The sequence below is a fragment of the Helianthus annuus genome, chromosome 17 (assembly GCF_002127325.2).
Source record: "Helianthus annuus cultivar XRQ/B chromosome 17, HanXRQr2.0-SUNRISE, whole genome shotgun sequence".
NCBI lineage: Eukaryota > Viridiplantae > Streptophyta > Magnoliopsida > Asterales > Asteraceae > Helianthus > Helianthus annuus.
Window position 1 is genome coordinate 117,233,094 of NC_035449.2, and position 22,396 is coordinate 117,255,489.

Sequence of the window (22,396 nt, forward strand, 5' to 3'; positions counted from 1 at the left end):
CACTCCCCTAACTCTGATAGAAAAATAATTCTCCTGTATATTAAAAAGAGAAGTGAATGATCAGTAATATAATTTTTTTTTTTTTTTTGAAAATTTTGTTTCATTCCAATTATCAGGGCAAATTACATAACGATAACAGGTAATATAAATATAAATATTAAAAAGAGAAGTGAATGAACACTAATAAAAATATAAATGAATGAATAGTATCGGTACCGATATCAAATTTATCAAACTGAGTGTATTTTCGGTATCCGTTTCAGAAGTTAAAAAGCAAATCAGTTAAACAAAAATAATACAGACTTGTATATTTATTGGCCATACAACGGGCCTAGCGCGCGTGCTATATCTAATGTTAAATGGCCTAAATGACATTTGTCACGGCTACTAAATAAACCGACAATTATAACCCTTTTTTTTTATAGGCAACGGAGCTTCATTTTATGTCAAACAAAAACAAATCCCTCGTAGCAAGGTACTACATTGGACAATGGTAACTAACTAGGTTTTTTTAAACTCCAACATACATACTCCCCACATATCAACACATTTATCTAATTTAATTTATTATCAATTTGGTTGGTGTTCTTTTTGATAAAAGAAAAGTCTTTAGAAACACCTATGTTTGGAAGTCTTGGTTCAAATCTCATATATAACTTAACAACGAAATTAAAAAACAGTTGTCTTAAAAAAATCTAATATACTTTGTTTGATAGAGTCTTAAATTTGCTTTATTAATAAACATACGCCACCAATTCATTAATTAAGTCATTATAGCTTAATTATAAATGTACATTGAATGGAAATTACAAATTAATTGAATTAAAACACTACAACATATAATATATACACCTTTTATTTTGATCTGTTTTCTACTATAATACGAGGATTCATCATAAAGCAAATGACGATTTAAAGAGAGGAATGTGGACAACATGTGTTTCACAAAAAGGCAAAAAGTAAATTAGTAAATATGACAAAAGTAAATAATAAACATGAATAAATTCTTGACGTACACTTTTATTCATATATTGAAGGATGATGTTATCTTTCTTTTTTTTTTTTCCAAAGTATTATAACATGATAATTGAATGAATAGAACTAAAGAGATTGTTACAATATATAGACATGAATAAGGGCCAAAGAATAAATACAAATTATAATAAGGTACACTAGTTATGTATAGTTATCTAATATCCCCCTGCAAGCGAAACGGTGACGGTCCAATCCGAAGAATCTGACGAAAGATGATGAACTGAGGTTTGGAAAGACTTTTGGTAAAGATGTCCGCCACTTGAAGCTTGGTTGGAACAAATTTTGTAACTAACTTCTCTGAAGCAACAACAAGTTCTCGTAAAAAGTGATAATTAAGATCAATATGTTTAGCACATTTATGAGAAACTGGATTTTGCATGAGAAACAAAGCACTTTGATGGTCACACAGAATTGTTGGACAGTCTGCCGGTAGGGAGTGAAGTTCATGAAGAAGGTGGGTGATCCAAACCATTTCTGCAGCAGTGTTAGCCATGGCCCTATACTCAGATTCACCACTTGAGCGAGTAACAGTAGGTTGCTTTTTGGCACTCCAAGAGATGAGATTGCCCCCCTAAAAATATAGAATATCCATAAGTTGACCGGCGTGTTTCTAAACATCTGGCCCAGTCAGCGTCGGAGTAGCCCAATAAAGATGTGTGATTGGGACGACTGTAGTGTCGACCAAATGCAAGGGTGCCTTTAAGATAACGAATAATTCTTTTAACCTCCTGATAGTGAGTAATGGTTGGCGCATGCAAAAATTGACTGACTTGATTTACAGCATACGCGATGTCAGGCCTGGTGATCATCAAGTACTGGAGGGCCCCTTACAATTCACCGATAATGAGTAGCATCCGAGAAGGAGTCACCTGTAGACACAAAAGAAACATTCACGCTTAAAGGTGTTGGAGCTGGTTTAGCATCCAACATCTTTGCACGTGTTAGGATATCGTAAGTATATTTGGATTGATTTAAGAATAATCTGTTTTCTGTGTTGGTAACCTCCAGTCCAAGGAAGTAGTTGAGTTCTCCAAGATCTTTGATGGCAAATTCTTCATGAAGACAGTCGATAAATGAAATGAGAGCACTTGGTTGATTACCGGTGAGGATTAGTGTCACACCCCAACCGATGACGGAAACATTGGGATGAGATGAACAAATTGCTCAAAACATCATAACACTATGTAACAGTATAAATTAAATTGAATTTCATAAATTGCTAAAGTGTAATACAAGAAATCAACATAAACAACATTGTTTCGAATATACAACAACAAAATAGTTTAATCTAAGTGTGTTTCTGAGTCCACTTAAGTCTTGTTTCTTCACTTAGCATCATCTTGTCTATCGAATCTGCAACATGTATTAAAATATGATCAACAAAAAGTTGGCGAGTATACAAGTTTGATACATAGCATAAAAATAGTTTTAAAATAGTCTAACGGCTCGTATCCAACATAAATCACAATATGCAAGTTACTAGTATGTTGAAACGGTGTCAAGTATATGTTCAAACCCAAGAATCCAATGCGTTAAAATAGCCTATCCCGAAGAATAACGGGAGGTAACACGTTTAACTTAACAATACTCCAAGACTCGTAGGCGGTGCATTACTCCTATAGCGCTATAATTGTTAAGGTAGGCTTGTACGAAGTTAATAAGCATATAGACACGAAAAGTTTACATAACATACGAGATTAACAAGCATCATATAGTATCATGTTTAACATGGATAGAGAGTGATTCAAATAGTTTCAAGTGTTCGTGTGTTTATAAAGGAATACTTGTTGCACCCAAAAGTGTTTAAAAGTAAAAATGGGTTCGAGTATACTCACAAAATTGCATGTGCTTTCCGATTATCCAATGTGACGAAGTTGTTGAGACTAGAAAGTTGAATATGTTCGATTTGGAGTTTTAAGAGATGGTTACATTCGGTCTAAGAATTTGGAGTTTAAAGTACATGAAAAATAGACATGTGTGAAAATAATCATCTTGTACACATAACACTTGTTCTTGACACTATCGAAACTCAAAAGAGTTTGTGTGTTTTCATGGATTCAAAGGTCCATTAGAATCGTAACAAGTGCATGGTCAAAGATGATGCAACTTACACTTGACAAATAACCAATAAGTTATCATCAAGGTCTAGTTACTTGGATAATTATTATAGATTATATGGATAACATTATGATTATTATATAGAGATTACAAAGTCCTATAGGTTAAGCATGAGGTAGGAGATTAAAGTCTCTATTTAGGTACCTCTTTGTGTCATATAATTCATACATGAGGTAGGAAGAATCAAGTCTTCCATTTAGGTACCTCTATTGTTCACCACTACACTTGTTGTTAGAAACAACAAGAAGGGTCATGAACTTACAAATAAGAAAGGAAAATGGATAACTAATCTATGGAAAAACATTAAGTAGCGAGTGGATTTTTATGAAGGATAGCCCAAGCTAATCCTACAATCATACATACACCAAGCTTCAAGCTTGAACACTACTTGTGGTTAAAACCCTAACTAAAACAGAATGTTTTTGAGGTTTTAACCTTTGATTTTACTTGTCTCATCCTTGTTTTTAAGCCCAACTAACCATTCAATTGATTATGAGCATAAGGACATGGGTTTGAGATGAGATAAACTCAAGTTCAACTAAGATTAACAAAGTTTAAGTAAAAACAGGAACTTCAGTCCACTTTGGAGCCTATTTGGTGACATTCCAGACCTTGGTTTTATATGGAAAACATGTGGAAATGTTCCTTAGGTCGATCCAAGTGCTTGAGAAGAAGAATGGGTGAAAAAGACTAAGTATTGAGTGAGTTATGCTCACTTTAAGTTACTACTTTAACCGAACCATAGTTAATTTAATCATACATTCATAGCACCGCATTTAACTAGGGTTAGTTAAATGAGTCTACGTTGGTAATTCAGGGAATTACCGGAACACACATATGACAACTCTCGAACGTTGGTGACTAACACGATTAATTATAAACGGACGGCTTACATGGTCAATGTGAATTATGTGTTTTAAATGTAAATTTCATGAGTTGGGTGCCTTGGTGTGAAAGTTGCGTAATTAGGGGGTGTTTAGAATAATTGTAAAACTTTTATAACCACTCAAAACCCTAAACTCCCCATAATTTCACTGTATGACAGTTTCTATCACTCTCTAACAATCTCCAATTCTTCTTCAATCATCCTTGGTTACAGAAGTTCACACATATCAATCTTTGATCTTCAATCCATCTAGATTTAATCAAAGGTAAGTTTTTATGATTATATGATACGTTGTTAGTCATGTTCTTTTGATTCATACAAACCCTAGATGATCCAAACAATTGATTGTGTGTGTAATTGATTATGCCAATGAATATGTAATTGTTTAGACTGAATGTTTGTGTAATGATAGGTTGATGTTGTGGTATGATAACACTGTTAGATTGATTGATATGATTCCTGACATTGTTGATTTTTGTACATCTGGGGGTTTCTATTCGTGGAAACCTTGAAGAATGGATTTTCTGATTTGTCAGACTTTGTGAAGTTACAAAGTAGTCCGCACTTGATTATATATCCGTATTTGTTAAAGAAATTAGTTGTCCGCACTTATAAAAGTGTAGAGGTGTCCGCACTTATAAGCCCCTTTACATGGCCGCACTTGTTACTTTTCAACATGTTCGCACTTGTAGTGATCTTAAGGAGTCCGCACATACTGTTTTAAAAACAAGTCCGCACATGTAAGTTTTTAATTGATCCGCACTTGTGATCTATAACAATGTCCGAACTTAAATACGTTGTTAATTGATCCGCACTTGTGATCAACTAAAGAATCTAATGTACTTACGCAAACTAATATTCTTGGGAGGAATACTTCTAAATGTATTGGTTTAATTTCGATGTTGGTTAATAAACTCGAACTCTATCATGAAAGTCCCTTCTTACATACCGAGCTAGTTGTCTGGGAGGCAGCGAATTATTAGTTGATAGCGCTATTAGGCCTGACAAACCTCACACCGTACCTGGGAGGACAGGCGTAAACTAATGACCTTAAGCACTTTGATCAATGATTATAGACATTGATGAGGGCACCAAAAACAAACAGTCAATCGGTACAGAGTTTATTATTCGTAACATGTCTTTAAACTAAACACTTACATGATTTTTGTTAAACAAAACTGTGAATTCGCTAACTTTATGTTGACACACTTTTCTGCATGCTTGCAGGTCGTCAGATGCATCATGGAATGGAACTTGCAGTCTGGGAAGCCGGTGTCGTCATGGGTCGTGTCATTTACGAAAACATCTAACGTTTACTTATGTTTCTAATCAAAATAATGTTGAATTGTTTGAACAATAATTTATGCTTCTGTTGAACGAATATTTGTTTGATTTTGAACGTTTGAAATGCACTTTTCTTATTGAATAAGAACTTGTGTTTATTATCCTACTGTTAGTTCTATGTGATTAGTGGCTAGATCCTGGTACGTCGCACGCCTCGCGGTGGACTCCGCATGTAGTATTTTGGGGGTGTGACAAATCTTGTCGTGAGGGATGTTAGGGTACCGGTACAGTACAGATACTCAGTACAGCAACCGAAAGAGAAAATAAAGCAAAGTAAATTCGTGATATGACCAAAAGCATATCTACATATGTTTTACATTTATTGTAAAACAAAAAAACAAAAAACATTACTCGTTCCGATAATACGATATTCGATCTTGGTATTGGTTCGACTCTTTGTACCAAAACTCGCTATTGCCAACTATTCCAAAAAATACTTTACTTTGAATATGATTTTTGTTTTAGTAAAATTTACACTAGAACGTTGAGGACAAAAACACCATCATGTTAATTATTTTAATAATAATAAACGATAACGGAAACATATTAAAAAATAATTTAAAGCATATTAAAGTAAAAAAAAAGGGTGAAACTGAAATCTAGAAAATATATTAAAAATCGAATACCATTCACATTTCATAAGAATGGGATATGATCAAATAAAAAGTTTATTTTGCGTAACTAGGATGAGAAAAAATTTTAACCTTTTGTTTTTCAAATCAATGGTTAAAATGATATGTAGGAAAAAAAAGGAGTGTAAGGATATTTTGTAAAATTTAACCTTTTGTTTTTCAAATCAATGGTTAAGATGATATGTAGGAAAAAAGAGGAGTGTAAGGATATTTTGGAAAATCTTATTTATTAACTTTCTCTCTCCACATGTAAGTCACATGCATATTATACCCCCATTTTTTAAACGTTCATAACTTCTTTATACGACATTATTTTTTATAAAAAATCATCATAAAATCGAACGTCATTTTATCTTTAATTTGAGTACATATTGTTATATAAAATATGACAACTAAAAAACCTACAAAAATGTGTTGTATTTCTAAGTTGTATATAATTTTTTTGTACTGGATTTTTGTACTACATTTTTGTGTTAATTTTTTTTTTTGGCTGAATCTTTTTGTTGGATTTTTTTGTGCTAGAGTTTTTGTACTAGATGTTTTGTGCTATATGTTTTGTATAAATGTTTTGTGCTATATTTTTTTGTACTGGATTTTTTTTTGTATTTTTGAGAAAACAAAAGGAGTGTCACATATCATCTTTACACTTCTACTTATTTTTTTTGTTGTATTTGTGAGAAAACATGTCATTTTATAGTTTGAAAATTGCTTATTTTATCTTATAAACAAATAACATTAGTTATCAAATAAAAAATGTTTTGCGGAAAAATGTAGCAAAATGTGACAACCTTGCCACACATTTTTTATTTTTCTAGCTTTTTAATATGCTTATTTTATTGTACTAACAATTAACAAAAATTGATAAATATATAATAAAAATTTGTGGGAAAATTGTGGCAGGTTGGTACAAATTTCCACGGTTTTGGTTTTTTTTTAGTTTTACAAATTGTACTAACTAATAATAATAATAATAAAAGTTAATAAATAAAAAAAAACAATGCTTTATGGGAACATTGTTGGTAACACGGTTAACTTTGCGAAAGAATTGCCACAAGTATAGGTTTGAAAAATTTTGGGAAAATTTTTTATTTTTAATATTTGTCGGAAATTTGTGAGAAACCGGTCACCAAAATTAAGTTGTGGGATATTTGTCTTAATTTTTGTAGTAAAAGAAATCTGTTTTCTAGTAGTGTTATTGATAAATCCTTAGCAAATGTTTTCTATTGAATAAGAGTACTTCAGAAGGGTGAAAGCCTTTTCTTTTTGCTTTGGCATTTATATGGTATACTAACTTTTTTTGTGAATCACATGTTCAACTTTTAACATTTTAACTTATTATAAAAATGTGTCTTGTCATACAAGGATTCAATCATTTAAGTCTAATGGGATCACTATCAGAATATCATGTGAATAGCTGTTTAGATTGATTATGTAACCAAGCAAAGATTGATGCATGTTTTGCTAGCTTTATTCCATGCATCAATCATGTTTCTTCTTTAGTTACCCGTGTTGGCCACCACATATGGGCCCTTTTAGAATCTTATATAATAAGTAGTTTGGGATTCTATGCTTGATACAACATTGGAAGACAAGTAGATTCCATGTAATGCTACAAGTGTAGTATCATATACATTCATACTAGGCTTTCTTATAACTCACTCTAGGCTCTTTGTCACAACCTTAAGTGTCTATAAGTATATGCACTAGACATTGCAAGACCAAGAACATAAAACACAAACACATACACACAAATATCAATGGACGATTCTGAAGACTTGCAGATCAACAAAGATCTATTTGAAGCTCTGATGAAGAAGGACGATGCCAAAGTGCTTGACATATGCGCAGGCATTCCCAAGGGTCCATTGCATACTGTTACAATACACGAAGACACTGTGCTCCATATTGCTACTTACCACAAGAAAAACGACCTCGTATTATCCCTCCTTAACATGGTTCCTGCAGAAGATTCTCACAAACTTACTTGGCAAAACAAGAGCGGAAGTACCATCCTCCATGAGACCGGCACTAACAACAAGACAGTTGGTGCTGCAAGGGAAATGCTACGCAGGGCTCCTATGTTGCTCAGTGTAATTAACAAGAATGGAGAGCCTGCGTTATTCTATGCAGTGCGCCATGGGAAGACCAAGATATTTAAGTACTTACATGATGAAGTAACAAGAAGAATTCAAGGACCAGACTTGAGAATCTTTCTGCAAAGAGATGATAAATCTACCATACTCCATTTAGCAATCCTGAGCAGAAACTATTGTAAGTTCAGTTTTGTACATTTCTTAGCATTGTAAAATTTTGTCAGAAAAGGTTTCTTAGGATATTTTTTTCTGACGAATTTCTTTTTGTCCTAAATTTTTCTCTAGTTTTCTAGTAGCGGAGTATGTTTGTGTGAGTGTGTGTGTGATACCAAATTACCAACATTCTTTTGCGATCTTCCAGGGATGGCTTATGAGATTGCAGTAAGGCATAAAGAGTTGATGAAACAAAAAGATGAAGACAAGATGATACCACTTCAACTTCTTTCATGCCGATAACTGGAACTTTGTCCTACCAATTTTTTTGTGTGGATAATACACAGACGTAAGATACTAAAACAGCTCATTTTCTTTTTTGAACGGCACAACACAACTCTTAAAGCTTTACTTGAGACATAATAAGTTAAATTAAAATACATATATATATATATATATAGAGAGAGAGAGAGAGAGAGAGAGTTAGGAACATGTGAGAAACACTAGGCTAATTAAGAAACTTGAGAAGCATTCTGTGCCACATATTTTCCCTAAGCTTTTCGTAATATACACATATGTATAGTTTAAAATTGACCATATACATATATGCATATTGTCAAATCTTGAATTATACACATATGTAAACAGTCAATTTTAAACTATAGATATGTGTATATTACGAAAAGCTTAGGAAAAATGTGTGGTCCAGAAGGTTTCTCAAGTTTCTTATATAGGGTGGACTTCTCTTAGGATCCCTACCCTATATATATATATATATATATATATATATATATATATATATATATAGGGTTAGGTTAACGTACAATGGCCCTTATCGTACAATATGTACGCGATCATCTCAGCCGTCCGATCTGGTGCGAATTCACTTTTGAACATGCGATTTGTGCTGGAAAACCAACATGCGAAATTGCTTTATATACCAACATGCGATTTCATCATATTTACCAACATGCGAAATTGCTACAAAAAAGCCAACATGCGATTTTATCAAAAATATCAACATGCGATTTCGAACATGCTTTTTTATAAAGTGCGATTTCACAATATCGTACGTCTTGTACATTAAGGGATATTGTATTTTTCACTTTAATATATATATATATATATATATATATGTATAAAACTAGGTGGTTTACTTAAGTAACTTAGCATCTTAAGATAAATAAAATAAAATAATCCACATGTAGTTTTTAGTTGGAGATATACGTTTGTTTCTTTAATTTCACTCATTAGTCAATTTTTAAATAATCAAAACTGTGTAAGGAATGATGGACTATTAATCAACTATTTATAAAACTACAATAAAAATTTCAAAAGAAATCTAATCGAATTATACCTTCTAATAATGATAAACTTTGTTATGTATTTTGAATCAAGAGAAAAGTCCCTCGAATTCTAATTTCTTGTGCGAGTTTTGCCACCAATTTTACACACACATAACTGAAAATATTACAAACATAGATGTAAAAGAAAAGAAAAATCAGAGCCGTGTTTCCAGCCTTTTTACGGCGTTGTAAAAACCTTAATTTTTTTCTTTTTGTAAAGTTTTTTTTTTTATGATTTTTGGTTAAAAAATTTGAAAACAAAACCTTTTGTAAAGTTGAGTTCTTACAATTCTCACAACTTAGACGAGTTTTCAATTTATGTTAACCCTATATATATATATATATATATATATATATACATTCTTTCTTTTTTCGCTGTTTTGGTATTTTGGTTTCTATTAAAAACGTACACATTATTATCTTCATATCTGAATTTTCTTTTCAACTTTTCACAACTACTTTCGTAAAATCTAAGGGTTGTTTGGTTGTGGTAATGGAATGAACGATGGAATGAAATGGACTAATAGTATGGACGAATGAACGTAATGGATTGTTACCATTCCATGTGTTGTTTGTTTGTCATGTGGGAATGAAATAAATTATTACCGTGTATTGTTTGGTTGACAAGAGGACGAAGGAATAAAATCGGTGATGAGTGGTGGTGGTCGATGGCGGGGATTATGGGTGGGGGCGGTGGCGATGATGGCGGTCGTCGCCGGTGGTTGCTGGCAACGGAAGTGGCGGTGGGTGGCAATAATGATATCAAGCAACAAAATCTAATAAAATCGTAACTTCTACGGATAATGATAAAGATACTTACATAAACCAATTAGAATCTGAATTCCATCTCTTAAGATGTTTGGTTCAAATAATTTGTTTGAATTAGAATCTCAATTCCAATCTTCAAGTGTTTGGTTCACAATGGAATTGGAATTGAAATTTGGCATGAATTCCTTCAAATTCTTTTAACTAAAGTAATCCATATTCCTTCCCATAGGGGAAGGAATTAAAGTAAATTCATTGGAATTTTCGACCGTTTCGACTTGCACCGTTTTGCCCCACACAATTTCAACCTATACCGTTTCGATCTGAACCGTTTCCACCCATACCGTTTTAATCCGAACCGTCTCGATCCGTGTGTAACACTCCCAAAATTCCACCTGCGGGAGTCCCGCGAGGCGTGTTACGCATCAGAGTTCGAGCCACCAATCACATTGAACCAATGATAAATACTTAATAAAACATACCATTAATTACCAATTGAAAATGTCAAACATGATATCGAATCCCACAATGTTGTATAGCGGAAGCATGTAATAAATCGTTTAGCAATAGTTTCATGATAATAATCAAATCCGTGTTTCGTTTATAAGTCAATCCAAAAGTCTCGATCCATGACCACTCCAGCACTCCCATATAGCAAGTCCATGTTCCAAACGTTAATGACCTACAAGCATGCAAACAAGTGTGTCAGACTACGCTGGTGAGTTCAAGGTTTTGTTAACGTGTTGAGTTACCAGATGTATGTTAATGCGATTCGATGTTGCGTTACGATGTTGCTCATGTTAGATACCCTAGGGAGTGTGCCCATGTGTATCCGGGGAGTGGGTACCCCTTAACGACCGTTTGCTATGTTGCCATCGTTAGATACCCTAGGGAGTGTGCCCATATGTATCCGAGGAGTGTGCCTCTAACAACCATAGCCCTATCCAGATAATTAGTTCACGCCCGTCCTTACGGCCCGGTGTGAGGTTTCCCACCTAATAGCGCTATCAACTAATTACCCCCATTGCCCTCCAGGCAATAACCCAAAACCGATTAAGTTGTTTACCCAATGTTTCCCTTCCAAATGTTTACCAGTTGTCCCAAACCACCGGGACGCATGCTTGAGAAAATGCAATGAACTCACCTGAGATGTGCTCGGTATGTTTTATCACTTTGTTTCACGTTGATCAACCATATCCTAAAGTGATTACCGATAACTATCAGTTCCGTATACACATGAATCACGTATTCTACATTCACATTGCACAAGTAATTTACATACATCATCATATAAGTTGCAACAGTCGTTCATGAAGTCCAACAGTAACATATGTCTTACTTTCACACAATTATCACATTGCACTACATGTACTCATCAAGTGACACATATTAGATGTTTAGCAAGTTCACGGGTTCATATTACAAGTTTACATTCCAAGATATTCGACTAACATGCCAGATCATTACACGTAACACATAACAGTCAAGACATTAAACACAACCATGTGCGGCCCAGGCATTCGGGCCCACACGTCTTGTGTGACCCGAATGACCTTGTGCGACTGAACCACTTGTGCGACTAGTTTGGATTGTGCGACTCACACCACACCCGGCCCAAATATCTTGTGCGATCAGCTATGTTACCCAGCCCAATAGTATACGACCCTATCACTTGTGCGATGCAACTAAATCAGCCCAACATGTATACTCGGCCCAACATAACCTCTTGTGCGACTGAAGACATCTTGTGCGACCAAGATGTCTTGTGCGACTAGTTTTATTATCCGGTTATTATGAAAATCGGTTACACAACTATTATCTTGAAATCAATTACCAAGTTTCCTATTTTTATGAACATCAATCAACACTAACAGTTTTCCCAACCCATCAATTATCGATCAAACAAGGGCTTCTATCAAGAAATTCATATGAGCCCTAATATAACAAACACGAATAATAATCATCACCATGAGCAAACAATCGGATTTCCAGGCTATCATACAATCTATCATGCCGAAACAACCAAATCATTCATACGAGACCCCATAGCAGCCGACTGATACTTGTTTGATTCTAATCCTAGATCATGCAGTCTAATCCGTATGAACATCAAATATACATGTGAACCGATTACAACTTAACATACAATCCGATTAACATGACTATACTCCAACACATATACAAGCTGATTTCCATTTACATTACACAATTACCGATCATAATTTATTAAAGGCACATATAAATCAGTTTCATGAACATCAACGTGTCAATCATATATATGCGATTTGATAGAATCCAATTGCACATAAACAGAATCATCACTCAAAGTTATAGCAACTACAGTATCAAGTATCAAGCATTACAAGTTACAAGTAATGAATCACTAACCGAAAGGTAGAAGGTGATCCGACTCGAGGGGCGATCTTCGAGAGAAAGGGGGATGCTTGCCGTCACGTTTTAGAGGAGAGAAAGAGGTAGCTAGGGTTTGTGTGTTTTGGTAACAATGTGCGATAGGTGCAACACTCCATGTGTTAATCGGTTAAAGGGGGTGGGCCGAACCCAAACTTGGGCTGCCCCATGGGTCCGAGTGCTAGCAATACGGCCCAAGGCCTTGTGCGTTCGATGGATGGTTGTGCGGTTCGGTTCAGTTGTGCGTTTAGGCCATAACATACATACATTCACGTATAATAAAACGTAACATTCATTCACTCATTCAGTTAACAAAGTTCACGTAAGCACGTAACGTTACCCAAAGGTAGGTTCGGATTACGAGTTCTCACAGTATCCCCAACTAAAAAGAAATTTCGTCCCGAAATTTGGTACGCACTCACTGAGAAAGCTAGATAAGTTAAAGCTAGGTAAGTTATATCGTTTGCTGGTTTTCCTGGGGTGTCACACCGTGTCTTTTCAATCCGCACCGTTTCCATCCATACTTTTTAAACTTGAACGGGTTTTTAATCCAAACCGTCAACCCGTACTCTTTCGACTCGAATCGTTTGGACCGTTTCGACTTAAACCATTTAGACGCGTACCGTTTCGACCTGAACCATTTAGACGCGAACCGTTTCGACCCGTACCGTTTCCACCCTTACCGTTTCCAAACAAACCGTTCCGACCCGTACCGTTTCGACCCGATCCATTTTGAACTGAACCTAGGGTGGTGGGTGCTAGGGCAATGGATTCCAATTCATTTGACAACCCAACACACTTCTAAAAGTTAATTAGGATTCTAATTCCAACAATTTCCAATTCCAATTCAAATGTTTTAATTCCAAATCAAGTTCCTTCAAATTTTTTCACTTATAATTTCAAAACATTCTGCAAACCAAACCCACCCAAACTATTACAACTTTAGGTAACCCTTTTGGTTTTCACACAAAAAAAAAGTTGAAGGTGCTGTTTGGCAACATCTAAATGGTTAAGAGCTGAACCAGTAAGAGGTCTGAACCAATAAGTGCTGAACCAGTAAGAGATCTGAACCATTAAGAGCTTGTATAATACTTAACCGTTCAGAGGCAAATGTCTGACCCATTCAGATTAGAGGTCTTAACCATTCAAACTCTGTATAAATCTTAACCATTCAGAGGCAAATATCTGAACCATTCAGACATCTGCTCGTGAAACAAACAGTCTAAACCATTAAGTGCTGAATCAGTAAGAGGTCTGAACCATTAAGAGCCTCATTAAAAGGTAAACAAACAGCCCCGAAAACTTATTATTACTTTTAACCTCTAAATTTTCTTTGGAAATTCTAAAACCTATGTTTAAAAATCTAAGAAAACTTCAACTTTAAATTGATATCAATATATACTATATATATATATATATTAAGAATTTGAGTGGGAATAATAGTGTCAGGTAGCTACCTTTACTTTGTATATTAAAGATTATGAGTGGAAATAATGTCAGGCACCTGCTCTTGATCATTGTTTGTGACTTTTTGTATTTTATATTTAAACTTTCACCTTTGCTAATATACATGTTTATTCTTTCTATTAAAAAAAATCTTTTTATTGGTTAACTTTGTTTATATGCGCTTTTAGTCTCTCTACTTTAACTTTGGTAGTACATATGTTTAGTCCCTCTAGCATTATTTATCTTAGTATTTCATATTTTAGTCTTATCCCCTTGGAATCATGGCAAACCAACCCGAGGGAATAGTGACCGTTTGCTATTGGTGGACAAACGTCACTACTCCTAGACTTTAATAAAGTTACTCTATAATTCCTAAGCTTTATTGAAAAAAAATCATGGACGAGCGTATTTTTTTCTACGTCTCCATTTAATTTTTATTGAGATTGTGTTCTGAATAGCATGTACAAGTAAACAAAACACATATATACATGTTATCAAACTGAGAAATATTCAGATTACCTCCCACAACACGAGCAAGGCGTAACACTAGTTATTGTTGAACACCATGACAGTGATGAAAATAAACCCGTAAATCTTTATGTTAGTTAGATTATATATTATGCTTTAACTAAAAGGTATTAGTTAAATTGTCGTCACTATCATGTTAGTAATGAGTCTTTCCTAACCTATCCTTTATAACGAGCGTTCTGTGGTTTAACTAAATTTAAATTACACCATAATCATTGTTTTTTGTTCATTCTTTTTTTTTTATTAAAAAACACAAAAATCTGATAAAGTTATATAATACTTAAATTAAAGTTACAATAAAAAGAACACAAACCAAATCTCGAATAAAAAAACAGTTAAAGAAATAATAAGAAGCTACTAAAATTATTTTTTGCGATAATTGTATCGAATAACTTAAATTATTTGAAGTATTTATCGAATAACTTAAAATGATTTTCAATTCGATTTTCCAATTGTAATTGTTTTTCCCATTTATGCATGTTTTTTAAACGAGAGTTATTAAGAGTTTTTTTAATATAAGCTTTCAACGTGTCATTTGATCTGAGGATTAAGTGTAGATGTAGTTCTAGACAAGGAAGTTCATCGGGCTCTAGTCGCCCTGCTTTAATCTACACCGGGCAGGCGAGGTAGGTCCTCCGATTCATCAAAACTAAGTCGTCATCGATCTCGTTTAAGTTTAGATGGGAACGAACATCCGATGTGGTTTGAGACGAATTCGGTTGTTTTGTACTAGATGTTGTCTTGGACCGTTTAGATGTTCGATTGTGCTTCATTGGCGGTACAAGATTTCACTTTGATTCCTAAGTAGATCTCAAGCTTCTACCATTGTAAATATGTCGCTTTTTACGGCTTTTTAATGTTTTATGGGTCTCTATATCTTTATAATGATATGGCGTCGGGACAGTGGTATTCACCTATGCCAATTGCATGGTATAATATATTCGTATACACGCCTAAAATCTATCGATTGGTTGATCATCACCTGTTAAAAAAATAAGAGTATCATAAGTGAAGAAAAAATAATATACATAAAGAATGTTAAACATTTGTAAAAAAAATTATCAATAGTGATATCTTCTGAAACCTCAAAGCCACGCACGTGCAAATGTCAACTCCCCCTCGCGAAGGACATTTGACTTTCTCTGTCCTCCCCTTGTTTTTTTTTTTTTTGTTTTCGTTTGGAGGTGGCCGGTTTTGTTTGACGAAACGTCTCGGGTGATGGGTAATTGTCGGGTATGGTTTGTGACATTTGGGATAAGAAGCAACTCAGGTGACGACGGTTGTGAGTATGGGTGTAAACAAACCGAACGTTCAGCGAATAGTTCGTGAATCATTCGGCGGAAAGTTCGTTTATGTTCGTTCGTTTAATAAATGAACAAACACGAACAAGAAATTTTGTTCAATAAGTTAAACATGCGAACATGAACAAAGGTTGTGTTCGTTCGTTTATGTTCTTGAGCGTTCGGTAATTTATTCATTTATGTTCACGTGTTTATACTCATTTGTGTTCGTTCATATAAAGGTTCTTTTTAATGTTATATTTTATATCATTGGTTATAGTTTTTAAAAACTTGAAATCATAGTTATACTATACGTCTCCGCCAACATCCCTCATTTGACCATTTCAATTTCCGTTTGTGTTAAAGCTTGAAATCTAATTATTTTTTTTGTTAATTATTTTATGATAATTATGTCAATTATGTTCGGATAGTTATGTTAAGTACTTATTTCTTTTTGGTGGATTGTTCGTAATCTTTCTCATGAAAAATGCAAATTTTATTTAAAAAGGAATATAATGTTTGTTTGTGTTCATTTATGTTCATAAATATTTGTTTATGTTTGCTTGCGTTCGTTTACATTTGGTAAGCGTTCGTGAACAGTTCATAAACATGTTCATTTCCTTAATGAAAAGACATGAACGAGAAATCTCTTTGGTAAGCGTTCATGCACATGTTCCATTTCTTAATGAACGAACACCAACAAAGCCATTTTATGTTCGTTCGGTTTGTTTACAACCCTAGTTGTGAGCTTTGTGGGTTTGGCATTAATGGTTGATACACCACTTCGTTCATGTTTTGATTGAAATAATAAGGGTTGTTTGGATTGACCGGTGGATGGTTTGTACATAATAGGGGTGGCTCAGATTCCACGCGTTCATATCCGAGTTCATCGTGAAAGCAAAAACTTTGAGAAATTTAAAGTTGGGGAATACAGAGTGGTGTGGTTCAAATGGTTTGGTTTATATATATATATGTGTGTGTGTAAAATATATATATTTTTATATTAAACTATCCAATGGATAGTTTTCAAAAGGGGCCCACCACTAACATTTGCACGCCCGTTAAGGGGCTAGCGCCCCCTTCGATGGTACCCCTTTTGTAACTCTAGTGAGGCGGTGTTTCATGACGTTAAAGGCCGACTGGACATGGATGGTAGCCTACAATGTTGAGCCTTATAAATTGAGTATATATATATATATATATATATATATATATATACCTATATACGTTTGCGTGAATTAGGTAGTAAGGGAAATGTATAAAATCTTTATAGGTGTTACTAAGCAACTTCCCTCTCCCAAGCTTTATAAATTATGAAACATTGTTTACTTCAAGTTTTCCTTTTACATGTCTATTCATTTTTTTTAAATGAAAGCTAATAAATTTTGAAACGTTAAAATGTCAGTAATTGACCCAAATGCTGAAGACACAAGCTGGATGTTGAAACCATTAAAAAGGTTGCGGAAGAAAAAGTTTGCATGCAATTGGGCGACGAAACTTATTACATTGTTGGTACAAAATGACACATCATGGGAAAAGACTGAATCAAGGTTATCAAAGAACAAAGAAAAGTTTCACCAATATGGAAAGAGTTCATCTACTTCTCAACAAGAAGATATCGCAACAGCTTTCGAATCTGCTATGCGCTTGCCAGATACTCCATTAATGTTAGCAACGAAACACGGGTGTACAGAGATTGTTGTGGAAATACTAGAGCAATACCCACAAGCAATAGAACATATTGATCAAGATGGGCATAATATTCTACATGTAGCAATCTTACATCGTAACCTTGAAGTCCTTGATTATGTAGTTAGTACAGAGTATGCAACAGAGAGATTGAGAGGAAAGATAGATCATGATGCAAACACGTTGTTGCATATGGTTGGTGAAGAGGAAGAAGATGGTGATGCTGATTTGAAAGGTCCTGCTTACGTTCTCCAAGATAATATACGGCTGTTTAAGGTATGAATTTTGTTTGTATCACATCAACTGAATCATAACAGCTCTAATAAAACAACAAATTGAGGCACAGGGCCCCAATATTTAAGGGGTCTTTAAAGTTTAACTTTCTTTAATTTTCAAGTTTTGATAAGGAGAGCAAAGATATACTTGGAACAATTTTCATTTAACTAAAATGCATCTTGATTCTAATATATGTAATTGTGTGCCTATTAGATATCGTATATAAAAAATATGTGATATCATACTAAGACGTGTTAGATCCCAAGAAACGTGTGTGCATGCTCAAATACATATACATTACTAGAAGTGCCTTCATTTTAGAATCTATTTACACACCATTGAACATCTAATCCCATCCCGTTTTCAAAGAAGGTTGCACCCGTTGGACATTTGAAATTAGGACTTGCAGCATACTCCAACCAATTTTAAATACTCGTTTGAAGGTTAGGGCTTGCTTCATAAGGGCCCTCCCTACCCCTTAAATGATTGTGTGGGTTTACGGGTGGCATAGGATTAGTAACCCCCCACCCCACCTACAAAGTTGAGCCAACTCTGTTGAATCAAACATGTATTCCTAAATTTTGACATGTGTGTTTTGGATTGTGTAGAAAGTGGAGAAGCTATGTACTACACTGGATCGATTTAAACTGAATTCTAGAACAAAGACTGTTGAACAGTTATTTTATGAGAATAACAACAACCGTCGGGCACAGGCTAAAGAATGGATGATCGAGAATGCAAAGAATTACAGTGTTGTCGCAGTGTTGATCGCTACTGTTGCTTTTGCTGCTGAGTATACCGTACCTGGAGGTTCAAATCCAAAAGTGGGTGAACCAGTTCTCAAGGAAAAACCTTTGTTTAAGTTTTTTACTATAGCAGATGCAATGTCTCTGTCAGCAGCTTTAACATCAGTTATCATGTTTCTCAACGTTATCACATCATCATACCGGTTTAAGGATTTTGAGAAAGCACTTCTTCGTAAAATGAATGCTGGAATTACGATGTTGATGATCTCACTTGCGATGTTAATGGTTGCATTTGCGGCAACACTTATTCTAACCATTAGTGGTGGGAAGAAGTGGACTGACATCACCTTATATGCCATTTCATTCTTCCCGGTGGTTATTTTCACAATTACGTATTTGGGTATTGAAAAGATAGACCTTTCAAATATTTACGGGTTTTTCAAACGCAAGTTGAAACACATGATTTCACACTTTTTTAACCAGAATCCAAAACCCACAGTCTGGTATTCTGGACAACAGAACACTTCTACTCACCGTCCATCGGTTATTTGAGATGATCACCGGTTTGATTTCATTTTCTAATTAGTTTGTTAATTAATAATATGCCTTTGTTATCATGGCAATGAGTTTGTAATGACTGTGTGAGAAATATTGTATTATAGATACTAATAAATGGAGTGACTGATTTACATTTGTGTTTGGTTTTTTATCAGTAGCATAGTGTAACACTCTATCTCGTTATTACCGAATACTTTACATATTTGGATGGTTTGGTCCTAGATTTCTTTATATATAAAAGGAATAACTAATGAGCCTGGGTTAACTAATAACCCAGACGAACCGACATAACAGATTAATATACTTAATTTAAAGTTTAGTGATATTAAAGTTTAAAACTTATAAACTTTGGCGTGCATGATCATGTCTCAAACTTCCCGTGAACGTCTCCAAAGATATAGCGGTTTAGTAGTGTTCGATTCTTTGCATGTTTGGTCGTCCGTCTGGTTCCCGCCTTTGTAAAAGCCTAACATAAACACTAAAAATAATTAGTGTTTGAGTTAAACTGTTTAACACGACTAAAATAATAAAGAAAAACAAATTCTATTCTTTAGAGGTTTATTCCTCAACAATCTAATTCACATCCAGTTTGGTCCAGGTCCAATTTATTCTTTAGAGGTTTATTCTTCTACACTTTTATAACTACAATCCACTACCAGGCCCATATTTCTTAAGTTTTTTGCTCCTACTATTCGGTTTGGGTTTATTACTTAACCGAACCGTTAGGAGGCATTGTCACCCCCCGACCGTGTAAAACAACGAACCGCAGCGGAAACGTCAGGGAGTGTCGTAACAGAATCATTGTTTCACAACATATGGTAATTGAAGTTTTGTCTTATTTCATTAATTGTCTCATTGTTTTGATACAAACCGAATAATTACAACAATTGTCTTTCAAGTTTTAAGTCACTAAAGCCCGCGTCCATCCTATGTGTAGCAAGCAATCAACATTCATCACATAGTAGAACCTGAAACATATGTGAAAACAATCAGCATAAAAATGTCGGCGAGTACATAGGTTTTGTATGTCAAATTCATGGCCTTGAATTCATATTGCAATACCTCGACCAACTACTAGAGTTGTCGAGTATGTACCTTGAAATCAAAAGTGTTTGATGTTGCAATATGTTTTATCAACTTTACAAGTTGATATATGTAAAAAAAACCATTGTAGCAATGAATCTTGACTAAAAGCATTTGTCTTTGTAAAACCAAGTAGTAAATCGTGTTTGAAAGTAAACATTGTATGGTTTATATCTTTAAGTAAACCTCGTTGTGTGACATCGTTTGAAAACATTCATCCATAGTCGTTTAAATCGTTCAATCATTCAAATCGTTCATATCGCTCAAATCATCTGTGTTATAAACCATCGTTCAATCGTCCGTGTTTTAGTTTGTGAAATACAACTTTTGGTCGTTCTTTAAAGAATACATTCAAACCTGTGTGACTCGATATACCACCCATGGGGTATCTTTAATAGGCCCTGAAAGACCTCTTTAACAAGATTAACAAACCAACACATGATTTGTTGATCAGATAACAGTTTCTGTCGTTCCCCAAACTACCCACCAAATCCAGCGAATAGCCTAGTAACGGGATTTGTCAGATCCTATGGTACCATAACATACTACTGGTCGGCTTGATCATAATTAATGAATGTCATTTGAATGTCTTTCGACTAACGCCCCAACAAGTTCGTTCACATTATTGAAATCATCATGTTTTATATAAACCATAGCATTTGTTTATGAAAACTCAAAAATCATTTAGCACATATGAGTCACTCCAAAACAATTGAAAGCATAAAAGAGGGGAGCTATGTACTCACTAGAGATTGCAAGTATCCTTGATTAAGTGACCAAACAAAGCTCGGGAAATCAAGGAATCAAGTGGCACCTAGTATGGAATCACTATGTTGATAATCAGGACCTAAATTGGGAGATCGGGTAGAATGAGGTCTTGTAAACCAAATAAGTGTTGGAACTCATATGATATGGTTTAACAAAGCCTACATTCTGATTTGAAACCTATCCTAAGTGCTTATGACCCGTTAAGGTAGTTTACGCTACTTTAACGAGTCATTTGCGCAAATGCGCGTTCGGATGGCCTAACTAGTCCTATAATAAGTATTATATGCCATAACATGTTTAATAATGTTGCATAATCAGTTTATGTGACAACTGTCAAAAATCCAGGTATCCGTACAATTAACTAATCTTGATTAATGCTTAATGACTGTGCTGGAATTACAATTAACTGTATGTTGATTACTGCCATACACAAACATGTGCATCATACATTGTTTAATGTCATATCAATATTGCATGAAAGCTATATTGCCTTGAATGATGCATTAAGTACAGTTAGCACAGTGAATGGATAAAGCAGAAATATGCTGACGAAGTTCAGTACATAGACAAATAGTGTTTTTGAGACCCAGTGTGGACCAGAGACTAAGTACTACACTAAGTATAGAGTGTAGGGAAGTAAGGATCACAAAACTGCTTTTCTAAGTGATAGTTTAAGTGCCGGAAATTGCCTAAAACTCACCCAAAGTGCTGAATTCAGCAAAATTCAGCATAAATCAGAATTTAAACACATTAAAATTATGCAGAAACATGGTAAAATGGACCTGAATACTTTCCTAGGTGTCGGGAATTAAAGTGTCACAAAAGGGTACATAAAGAACACTAAACTGTATAGTTTAGCACTTTAACGAATCAGTATCTAACCGAACAACCGAACACTACCGAAACATCAAAATTACACTAGAAGCATTGTTTTAATGTTTCCAAGCTAGTTATGGTCCCCGAACATCATAACACATCATACAAAATATCTAGTAACTAAGACATGTAACTAATACTTGAAATCAAACTAAATTGTAACTAATTTAGTTTAACCTTTGCCTACCCCCCCCCCACCTATGGATGGCCCATACATGGCCCCCACACCTTGATTTTATTTTAGTTGTTTATTAGATCTTGTGTGTGCTTTTAGTGACATATTACACATAAGTTAACACCTAAACTTGGTTATAAGAAGAAACCTTAGGTGCAAGAGCTCATTTCACACACACTTGAAAAACACA

General features: G+C 34.5%; 2 protein-coding genes across 2 annotated transcripts; both read left to right on the forward strand.

Moving 5' to 3' along the window:
- The first annotated feature begins 7,587 nt into the window (after nucleotides 1-7,587).
- LOC110921590 lies at nucleotides 7,588-8,610 on the forward strand. Its single transcript, XM_022165940.2, has 2 exons — nucleotides 7,588-8,286; nucleotides 8,470-8,610. Exons 1-2 carry the CDS (start codon nucleotides 7,773-7,775, stop codon nucleotides 8,562-8,564), a joined length of 609 nt encoding a protein of 202 aa, XP_022021632.1. The 5' UTR covers nucleotides 7,588-7,772; the 3' UTR covers nucleotides 8,565-8,610.
- Nucleotides 8,611-17,426: 8,816 nt separating this feature from the next.
- Nucleotides 17,427-19,452, forward strand: LOC110924789 (ankyrin repeat-containing protein ITN1). Its single transcript, XM_022168783.2, has 2 exons — nucleotides 17,427-18,000; nucleotides 18,609-19,452. The coding sequence occupies exons 1-2, from the start codon at nucleotides 17,434-17,436 to the stop codon at nucleotides 19,296-19,298; spliced, it is 1,257 nt and encodes a 418-aa protein (XP_022024475.1). The 5' UTR covers nucleotides 17,427-17,433; the 3' UTR covers nucleotides 19,299-19,452.
- The last annotated feature ends 2,944 nt before the right edge of the window (nucleotides 19,453-22,396 follow it).

What these genes read in the sequence shown, in the direction of transcription:
- LOC110921590 (XM_022165940.2), top strand. Translation starts at nt 7,773, where the DNA reads ATGGACGATTCTGAAGACTTGCAGATCAACAAAGATCTATTTGAAGCT. An exon ending in AATCCTGAGCAGAAACTATT is followed by an intron (nt 8,287 to 8,469) that starts GTAAGTTCAGTT and finishes GCGATCTTCCAG; the next exon opens with GGATGGCTTATGAGATTGCA.
- LOC110924789 (XM_022168783.2), top strand. Translation starts at nt 17,434, where the DNA reads ATGTCAGTAATTGACCCAAATGCTGAAGACACAAGCTGGATGTTGAAA. An exon ending in ATAATATACGGCTGTTTAAG is followed by an intron (nt 18,001 to 18,608) that starts GTATGAATTTTG and finishes TGGATTGTGTAG; the next exon opens with AAAGTGGAGAAGCTATGTAC.